At 48.3% G+C, this 10,358-nt stretch overlaps 2 protein-coding genes across 3 annotated transcripts in view; both read left to right on the top strand.

Moving 5' to 3' along the window:
* The window catches only part of LOC130525936 (NACHT, LRR and PYD domains-containing protein 3-like), a 46,309-nt gene extending 44,580 nt beyond the window's left edge, over positions 1-1,729 (top strand). Inside the window, exons 6-9 of the mRNA XM_057033251.1 lie at positions 243-416; positions 778-951; positions 1,428-1,474; positions 1,587-1,729. Coding sequence (XP_056889231.1) covers positions 243-416; positions 778-951; positions 1,428-1,474; positions 1,587-1,729 — 538 coding nt within the window. The remainder of the gene's footprint in view (positions 1-242; positions 417-777; positions 952-1,427; positions 1,475-1,586) is intronic.
* A 3,940-nt stretch (positions 1,730-5,669) lies between these two features.
* LOC130526170 (NACHT, LRR and PYD domains-containing protein 3-like) overlaps positions 5,670-10,358 on the top strand; it is a 14,683-nt gene continuing 9,994 nt past the window's right edge. The window contains exons 1-2 of one of the 2 annotated variants that reach the window (XM_057033616.1): positions 5,670-5,983; positions 6,839-6,880. In XM_057033616.1, coding sequence (XP_056889596.1) covers positions 5,800-5,983; positions 6,839-6,880 — 226 coding nt within the window. In that variant the 5' untranslated portion in view covers positions 5,670-5,799. The remainder of the gene's footprint in view (positions 5,984-6,838; positions 6,881-10,358) is intronic. The other variant, XM_057033617.1, reaches the window with a different exon arrangement.

The raw sequence follows: 10,358 nt of genomic DNA, 5'->3' as shown, positions 1-10,358 counted from the left end.
TGTCTGCAGGTGTCTGCAGGTTTTCTGCAGGTGTCTGCAGGTGTCTGCAGGTGTTCAGCAACACGCATCACATCTGGCAGCGTTTTAGGCAGTCGCAGTAGTTACTCCAAGAACTGATTTCATTCCGTATCATTGCACCTTCCGTCCTCATAAAGGTCAACTAAAGAAATAAGCCTGTGTCCCTGATTGTGCAGGAGAGAACCAGAAGGATTTCCTGCTTTCTTCTTCTTTTCTTTTTTCAGGTTGAGTCACTGCAATCTGACGGAGAGGAGTTGTGAAGCTCTGTCCCCCGTCCTCAGCTCCTCCTCCTCTAGTCTGCTAGAGCTGGACCTGAGTGACAATGACCTGAGGGATTCAGGGCTGAACAAGCTCTCTGTTGGTCTGAAGAGTCCAAACTGCCGGCTGGAGATCCTCAGGTTAGTGCTCCTTATCAGCATCATCAGTTTTTCTAAATGGCAGCTTGAAATGTTGGTTATCTTCCAAAAAGAGGAAATATCTTTACCAAAAATGCCGACCAGCCGACCACTGTTCACTCCCACAGCTTTTAAAATGACTTAGTCTGGTTCTGGTTCCTGTGCTTCGCTCCCCAGTCAGGTCCAGGCCCCGACACACGACCCAGAACTTTGCATAAATGAGCTGTTAATTAGTGAGCAATGTGTGTGTGGGTGTGTGTGTGTGTGTGTGTGTGTGTGTGTGTGTGTGTGTGTGGTGTGTGTGTGTGTGTGTGTGTGTGTGTGTGTGTGTGTGTGTGTGTGTGGTGGATGTGCTTGCATGCAGGTTATCGGGCTGTCTCATCACAGCAGAAGGATGTTCTTCTCTGGCCTCAGCGTTGAGGTCCAACCCAACCCATCTAAAAGAACTGGACCTGAGCTTCAACCATCCTGGAGATGTTGGAACGAAGCTGCTCTCTGCTGTTCTGGAGGATCCAAAGTTGAGCCTGGAGGTTCTCAGGTAGATGCAAACACCCTCCCTAAAATGAAGACCTGATACTATTTATTGATGAGCATGGAGACCTTCCAGACGTCCGGTGGTTCAAGCAGCACATTGTGAGATCTGAACCACCTCTGAGCAGAGAGATGTGATGCTTTCTGGACCTTCAGGGTACGAGAACCCACATAAGGGAGAATAAAAGGGTCACGTCAGAGATACAAAAAGATCAGGTGATGCCAGCACAACCATCTGGGCTGCAGCCACTGCCTGTGAGGGAATCCTTAGAGAGAAATAGGCAAAGTTCTCCTCCATGACGTTGGCATATGGAGAGATGTCACGAATCCAGCTCTGAGGTTCACAAACCGAATCAAGAGCAAACCGGTTCAGGCAGACCCAAAGTCAGGGACGAACAGTGTAGAGCTCAAGGTTGAGGTGGCATCTGTTGAACCTCTGTCCTGCCTTGGATTTCATTTCCTCTGTGTCTTCTCCCAATCCAGACTGGACCATTGTGGGAAAGAGAGACTTAAGAGTGGTCTGAAGAAGTGTAAGTGATCAACTTGATGCGTCAGCACGTCACGCTCTGAAAAAAGCAGCAGTTAGTGGACTCAGTTGTGTTTCATGAGCTGGTTCCTGGTTCCTCCTCTCTCTCCCTTTAGATCACTGTGAGCTCAGCGTGGACACCAACACCGTCCACAGGTCAATCCAAGTGTCCAACAACAGTGATGAGGACAGTGGCCAGGACCAACCATATCCAGACCATCCAGAGAGGTTTTCAGGACTGTCCCCAGCTGCTGTGTAGCAACAGCCTAACTGGTCGCTGTTACTGGGAGGTGGAGTGGACAGGATGGGTTTGGATTTCTGTGGCATACAAAAAGATCTGGAGACATGGAAGCAGTCTCCAAAGCTGGTTTGGAGAGAATCAGCAGTCTTGGAGCCTTCTGTGTTCTGACAGCGGTTACTCTGTCCTCCACAATAACAAAGGGTAGACCTCCCCCCCTTATCATCCACTGATCCTCAGAGAGTCGCCGTCTATGTGAACTACCCCGCTGGCACTGTGACCTTCTACAGATTCACCACCGACACCCCGGTCCACCTCCATACCTTCAAAACCACATTCACTGAACCGCTGTTCCCCAGCTTTGGTTTATGGTCTGGGTTCCCGCCCTGGTCCTCGGTGCATTTGTGTTCGAACCGCAGAGAAGCTTCTGTCTGAAGAAACACGAGGGTTGAGCTCACGGCCTGAATATGAGTTCTAGACCTGCTGGATGTTCATCATGAAGGTCCCGTCTGTCCAACCAACCTCATCTTTCCTATTGCTGATTCCACAGGTTGTCAGGAGAGAGCAACGTGATCCTAGGAAAACTAGCTGTTTTTTCTACACCTCTTTGTCCTTTATTTTTAATTTTCCTGGTGAGATTAAACTTCTTTTTCCAAAGCGACTCAGCCAAGTTGGCCTCATCCTTCATGATCACCATGAAACTCACAGATGTAAACAGTAACATAGATCCCAAGAGGAGACAGAGAGCTTAGAACGGACAAGAGACAAAATTAACATCCAACATAAGAAAAGAATGTCAATTCTCACTCAGATACATTTTTAAGGGTCTTGAATTGTCCAAGCGTGAACTATGGGGTGTTTAGAATGTTATTCCACAGCCAGCTAAATAATCATAGAGCTCTGGAAAGGCTGCCATCTAGTGGAGCAAATGTTGTAGGCACCATATAACACAACTGTGATCATCAGTATAAATCTGTATTCTAAAAACAAGCATCTTCAGAGTCGCCCTCGACTTAAAAATAATCTCATGGTGAATCACATACAAGAGGAAACAGCATCTGCATGTTGTCAAGAGGACATTTCTGATATTCCAATATTTATGTTTTTAAACTGTCGTGCTGATCACGGCCATACTGGGGGGGGGGCGTGAAGGTCTAGAACAGCACCGGACTCGTGACTAAAGACGACACAAAAGCAGTCCGGGATTTTTGACCACAATTCCAATGAAGCAGGAATCAGAAATAAACTGGATCACAGTGGGATTGTGGAGCACGTCTGAGATGTTCAGCCATCGTAGCTCTGGTGCAGTAAAGATGAAGTATTCTACATATACGGCTGAATATATAGTTAGAACTAAATGCATCAGTGAGGCCTTCCTTCCTCCTCTCACAGCATCATTAACAGCTTCACAGGCTGAAACAGGCCATTGATATTTAGACTATTGATCAACGGCTGCTCCTGTTAGGAGAATCAATAGAAAAATCAGGTCGTCAACGCTGTGTGCCTCTCCGCCCCCACGGCGAGGGCGTCCGCGGCTGCGGCCTCCGCCCGTCTCAACGCTGTGCCGCTCCGCCCCCACGGCAAGGGCGTCCGCGGCCTGCGGCCTCCGCCCGTCTCAACGCTGTGCCGCTCCGCCCCCACGGCGAGGGCGTCGGCGGCCTGCGGCCTCCGCCCGTCTCAACGCTGTGCCGCTCCGCCCCCACGGCGAGGCGTCCGCGGCCTGCGGCCTCCGCCCGTCTCAACCTGTGCCCTCTCCCCCCGGCGAGGGCGTCCGCGGTCTGCGGCCTCCGCCCGTCTCAACGCTGTGCCGCTCCGCCCCCATGGTGAGGGCGTCCGCGGTCTGCGGCCTCCGCCCGTCTCAACGCTGTGCCGCTCCGCCCCCATGGTGAGGGCGTCCGCGGTCTGCGGCCTCCACCCTCTCAACGCTGTGCCGCTCCGCCCCCATGGTGAGGGCGTCCGCGTTCTGCAGCCGCCTCCTCCCCGTCTCAACGCTGTGCCGCTCCGCCCCCATGGTGAGGGCACGCCGTCCCGTCTAGAGCGGAGCGTGAACATCTGTGATGGCTTTGAAGAGTTTTCTGTGTGAGACCACCTGGTGATGTGACCAGTGTCACCACTGTGTCCTCCACAGCCTTGATGGGGCTGAAGATCAGGTGACCCGACAGCATGGATCCGCTACACCTGCCTCAGGTAACCGTCTTGGTGTCGTCGCTCTAGAACGGAACCGTTTCATTCAGGGTGGCGCCGACGGCGATATGAAGCTGTTCAAACAACTGTCGACGGCAGAGCGGAGTGTGTTTTGGGTCATGGTGGTGGATTTTTACTGCTGCTGAGTGTGTGAGTGAGTGTGTGTGAGTGTGTGGTGTGTGTGTGTGTGTGAGTTATGTGTGTGAATGTGAGTGTGGTGTGTGTGTGTGTGTGTGGTGAGTGTGTGTGTGTCTGTGTGTGTGTGTGTGAGAGTGTGTGTGTGTGTGTGTGTGTGGAGTGAGTGTGAGTGTGTGAGTTAGTGTGGAATGTGAGTGGTGTGTGTGTGTGGTATGTGTGTGAGTGTGTGTGAGTGAGTGTGAGTGTGTGTGTGTGTGGTGTGAGTGGTGGTTTGTGGTGTCTGTGTTGTGTGTTGAGTGTGTTTTGTGAGTGTGTGAGTGACTGTGTGAGTGTGTGTGTGAGTGAGTGTATGAGTGGTGTGTGTGTGTGTGAGTGTGTGTTGAGTGAGTGTAGAGTGGTGTGTGTGTGTGCGTGTCTGTGCTGTATGATGTGGGTGTTTGTTGTGTGTGTGTGTGAGTGGTGTGTGTGGGTGTGTGTGTGAGTGTGTGTGAGTGTGTGAGTTAGTGTGTGAATGTGAGTGGTGTGTGTGTGTGTGTGTATGTTGTGGAGTGTGTGTGATGTGTGTGAGTGAGTGTGAGTGTGTGTGTGTGTGTGTTGTGAGTGGTGTGTGTGTGGTGTCTGTGTGTGTGTGTGAGTGTGTTTGTGAGTGTGTGAGTGACTGTGTTAGTGTGTGTGTGAGTGAGTGTATGAGTTGGTGTGTGTGTGTGTGAGTGTGTGTGTGAGTGAGTGTATGAGTGGTGTGTGTGTGTGCGTGTCTGTGCTGTATGAGTGGTGTTTGTGTGTGTGTGTGTGTGTGTGTGTGTGGCGTGTGTTAGTGTGTGTGCTGTATGAGTGGTGTGTGTGTGTGTGTGTTTGTGTGTGTGTGTGCGTGTGCTGTCCATTCTAATATCAATATCAATCGATGTTTTTGTGTTGTTCCTGTGTGTCATCAACAATGCCGCCTTGTCTCCAGATCCCTCAGAACTACTTGAGTCGCCCTGATCACAACTGTTTCATGCAGCTTTGTTCTTTTCTTTGATTCTAGACAACGTGCTCGTGTTCTTTGATGATCTGTGCTACTGTATCATAACCTGCTACTAATCACGACCCTGGAAAGATGCAGCTCGATGGCACATGCGATGCCTTTGTTCCTAAAGTCTTTGATGTCTTCTGTCATATGTTTCTTTAGGCTGATTCTGAAACTTTGGCTTTTGTCCCCTTTCGTTGGTCCACGTTACTAATATGGGTATTATGGGCTGTCCCAGTCCCGGTCGTTGGCCTGTCAAATGTCACTTTTGAGCAGTTCCATCAGCCAACTAAACCAATTCAAGTTAGTTGCCATTTCAAAATAAAGAGTTCAGAGTTAAGGGGTCTCACATTTGGGAGGTGCGTTTGGGCCCCATGTGACTAAAGCAGCTTTGAGAGAGAAGGTTGATGTAGGTTCATCCAGAAAATGATCAAACAGCTTTCTGTGATCTGCTCCCCCACAACTATCGTTGCTCCTCTCTCTGTCTGATTTCCTGTCCCGTTACTGACAACCAACTTTGGACCATCGTTAATGACTCATTCAACCTTTAAACCATCTCCTGTACGATGGTGTTTTGTGACGGAGGCTCTGAAGAGAAGGTGCAAAGTTCACTCCTGAAATGTTCCTCCTTCACTCACTTGATTGCAGGTCTACTGCCAGCAGGACGCTACAATGGCCCAGAGAGATCCTGCTGAAGGTTCTGGAGAATTTAACTGAGGAAGAATTCAATAAATTCAAATTTTACCTGAAAGATCCTGGAATCATGGGAGGCTTCAACCCGATTAAAAACTACCAACTAGAGACCAGAGAGAGGACGGTCGTTGTGGATTTGATGGTGAAGGCTAACAAAGATCAAGGAGCCGTGGAAGTCACCAAGAAGATTTTAGAGAAGATACCTCGGAACGACATTCTGCAAAATCTTTCAGCTGTCAGTTCAGATCCAACAGGTCAGTGACGCTTGTTTCAGTTTTCTGTTCTAAAGCCTTTAATACAGGAGAGTTCAGGACCAACAGACTGGGGAACTCATTCATCCCCCGAGCCATCAGGCTGTTCAACTCCTCACAGGGGGGGAGGAGGCCAACAGGAGAACTGGAACATTTTTATAGTTTTATATTTATATTCATATTCTATTTTAATTTATTCTATTTTATTTCTTATTTTATTCAATATCAATATCAATATCAATCTTTATTTATATGGCACTTTCATACGCTAGGTAGCACAAAGTGCCTCACAAAGGATAAAACAGCAAAGAGAACAACAGAATTAGAAAAGGACAGACACACACATGCATACAACACACTTACACACACACCCACACACATAAACAAGCTGAGGCAAGCTGAGACATGGCTGGGCACCGAGACCTGAGGCGAAGGAGACGCCACTATTACATTTTTATTATCTTTAATAGGTTTGATGGGGTGTAATGGTGGTGGGTAATTTTGTACAGTGCTGTACGTTTCTTTGGAGATGCTAATTTCCCTGATGGACCCCCCCTAAAGGGATCAATAAAGTACTCTGAATCTTGAATCTTGAGGTCAAAGGTTAAAACTGTTTCTCTAGTTGGTTATCAGTGTTGCTGAGTGTCAAGGTGGTCAGTTTTGCTGCACAGCATCTATGCGTAGTGGAGAATAAGCAAGTGAATCCCTTCATTGACTTTAGCCAGGTGGTATAATCTTTATTATAGGAACAGGAACTACTCAGCTTCCCGCGCTCTTAACCAGAACATATAAGGAGCACAACGTCACGTTCTACAGGTGACATAACATTGTATGATGGTGGGTTTCTTCTTTGTACAGTCTCAATGGTTGTACCTGGCTGTGTGCTCTCAGTCTGTTCAGGTAAGGGCTCAGCACCATCATTTGGTATATATTGACATAATCCATTTTTATCCTTGTCATCAACATAAATTTCCCTTTTATCATTGACCTTGGGGTGCAGCTCCCAATCACTATACCTAATGTATGACTCACAATTCTGTGTTTCTTTTTTCCGTTCCAGTCTTGGTTGTGAACTTCACCAATCTGTGTTTTCTGAACCTTTTCTTTCTCTGGATAATACACCAGGTACGCTGGCTGTTTTTATCATAGCCCACAAAAATACCCTGCTCACACTTAGAGTCTAATTTCCCTTTGTCTAAGTGTTTGTAGGCATAGCATAGTGATCCAAATTTTTGCATTTTAGCTATGTTTGGTTCTTTTCCTGTAAATAGCTCGTATGGCATTTTCTTTTGTTCGCCTACTGTAGCATCTGTTTCTAACATAAGCAGCTGTCTGTACAGCATAGTTCCAAAGTGTATTTGGTCAGTTACTTTCTAACAGTAGGCACCTGCCCATTTCATATAGGGTGCGTCAGCCTCTTTCTTCTGCTGTACCATTTCGATGGGTGAATAGGGTACAGACGTTTCATGTCTGATTCTATTCTTAATTAATAGTGTCTGGAAGTCTTTACTTGTGTATTCTGTGCCATTATCAGATCGAATACATCGGACCTCTCCATATGGAGCTACATCTGCCAAGAAACACTCCGTTGCTTGCACTGCATCACTTTTAGCTTTTAGAAAATATATCATCATGGTACCTGAATAATCATCTGTAAAAGATTGGGCATATCTGTAGCCCTATGCTAGGTGTTTGCATGGGACCTGCTAGATCAGTGTAAACTAACTCTAAGGGTTTCTTATCCTTTGTACTAGGTTCTTTGTTTCTTGTCTGGGTGAATTTTCCCTTTGTGCACACTTCACATAATTGTGTCTGTCTGACTACACTTCCCTTTATCGCCATCCCTTTCACAAGACCTTATGACTTTTGTCGTCATGGTAATTACAATGACCTAGTATTTCATGCCAGGTTTGAGCATCATGACATACTTTACATTGGTCGACATTGTCTTCTTTTGATGACAAGTAATACAAGTTACCACTCTGGTGGATGTCAAATCCGTTACCGTTCCTGGTGACCATTCGGCTGTCCCCCTTTTGGAAGGTGATTGTCGCTGCTGCTCCATTTGTGGTCCTTGCCACAGAAAAGATGTCATGCGGGTATGTAGGGGTGTATAAATCCTCTCTTAGATGTGCTCTGTGCTGTTGTCCAGCGTTGTCAAGTAGGCAGATTTGTCGCCGTTCCTCTTCTTTGTGCTATTCCTCTGAACTTTGTTCCGTCGACTAACTCCACTGAGTGTGAGTCAGGTTGGAAAGTGTCATTGAAGCTCTCAAACTTCCTAATGTCATTAACGATGTGGGATGTCGCACCCCCATCCACCATGATGCCCTTTATCTTCACACAGGCTGGTGGTCTTTCATCCTTTTTGTCTTGAGCCGTGAAGAAAAGTCTTCTTTTGTCATTGTCTTGTTCCTCTACGACTTCCTGGCACCGTCTTGTCCCCCCTTTTTTCTTGCACAAGGATTGTTGGTGTGTGTTACTCTTACAGTAGCCACACCACACTTATCTATTGCACTTCCTTGCCTTGTGGCCTTTTATTCCACACCTGTAGCACTTTACATTGGCATCTTCGTCCTTTTTGTTGCTGGTGTGTGCCTTGGGGGGTCCGTTTCCTTCTTTCACATGTGTCTTCGTCACATTATCTTTAGACTCTGCCTTATTCATTTTCTCACTCTCTTCATAAACTCGTAGTCTTCTCTTAAAGTCAGCAAATGTAACATTCTCCTCGTTCTGTGTTACATGGACTGCGAGGGGTTTAAATGAATCAGGTAGTCCATTAAGTACCATGGCTACAATCAGTCCATCACTCAAGACTTCACCTGCATCTTTCAAAGCCATTATTATATTTTCAGCTTTGATTATATAATCAGTTACATTCTCACCATCTTTCATTTGTAACTTGGTCAGTGATGTGTATAGAATAATAATCCTTGGTTTGCTTTTTTGGGAGTAATGTTCCCTCAATATTTTCAGGGCTTTCCCTCCATCATCAGCTGCTTCGTGTCTTATGATGGACAGGTTTTTATCGTCTATTAGCCTGATTAACTCAGCATAACGGTCAGCATTTTTCCTCCTGTCTTCAGCTTGCTCCTCATTTGTCCCGCCATATAACGTTGTCAAAAGGGTCTCTTTTAATTTAAAATGTGCAGGTGACCCAAGAACCTCGTTTCCCATTGGTGTATCTTTCTTCTAAGCCATCAAAAACTAGTTGCGGAGCTGGGGTTGCGGTTCTGTTAGCCATTTCAGCGTAATATATCGGGAAAACTTCATTCGAGTTTTGACTCACTTATCTCCAAGTTGTCCACCGAAGCTCCGTGTTATTCCGTCTTGTTCACTTCTTCCGACAGTTCCGAATGCTATCCTTGTGTCCAACATAGCCTGGGCCCATAAACTGTCAAGGTGGTCAGTTTTGCTGTGTTGGATCGCAGTACCTCTCGTGTGTCACTGCCAATCCGCGTGTTCTTTAAATGAAGACTTCAAGTAAACAAATGTCAATTTCAAAATGTATTTAGCAAACAGAATCAATTCAAGATACAAATATTACAGAGCTCTGGCCAGTTCATAACCCAGTTCATAACTCCCCTCCTCCATCCTCCCCCTCCTCCATCCTCCCCTCCTCCATCCTCCCCTCCTCCATCCTCACCTCCTCCATCCTCCCCTCCTCCATCCTCCCCTCCTCCATCCTCACATCCTCCATCCTCCCTCCTCCATCCTCACATCCTCCCCTCCTCCATCCTCCCCTCCTCCGTCCTCCCCCTCCTCCATCCTCCCTCCTCCCCTCCTCCATCCTCCCCTCCTCCGTCCTCCCCTCCTCCGTCCTCCCCTCCTCCATCCTCCCCTCCTCACATCCTCCCCTCCTCCATCCTCCCCTCCTCCATCCTCCCCCATCCTCACCTCCTCCATCCTCCTCCTCTATCCTCCCCTCCTCCATCCTCACCTCCTCCATCCTCCCCTCCTCCCCTCCTCCATCCTCACCTCCTCCGTCCTCCCCTCCTCCGTCCTCCCCTCCTCCATCCTCCCTCCTCCCCTCCTCCATCCTCCCCTCCTCCATCCTCCCCTCCTCCATCCTCACCTCCTCCCATCCTCCCCTCCTCCATCCTCACATCCTCCATCCTCCCCCTCCTCCATCCTCACATCCTCCCTCCTCCATCCTCCCCTCTCCGTCCTCCCCTCCTCCGCCTCCCCTCCTCCCTCCTCCATCCTCCTCCCTCTCCTCCATCCTCCCCTCCCCCCTCCCCTCCTCCTCCCCCTCCTCCGTCCTCCCCTCCTCCATCCTCCCCTCCTCCATCCTCCCCTCCTCACATCCTCCCCCTCCTCCATCCTCCCCTCCTCCATCCTCTCCTCCTCCCCCATCCACCCTCCTCCACTCCCCTCCTCT

This window comes from Takifugu flavidus, chromosome 5 (genome assembly GCF_003711565.1).
Source record: "Takifugu flavidus isolate HTHZ2018 chromosome 5, ASM371156v2, whole genome shotgun sequence".
NCBI lineage: Eukaryota > Metazoa > Chordata > Actinopteri > Tetraodontiformes > Tetraodontidae > Takifugu > Takifugu flavidus.
Note: the sequence above shows the minus strand (reverse complement) of the source record. Positions and strands in the feature narration are given on the sequence as shown.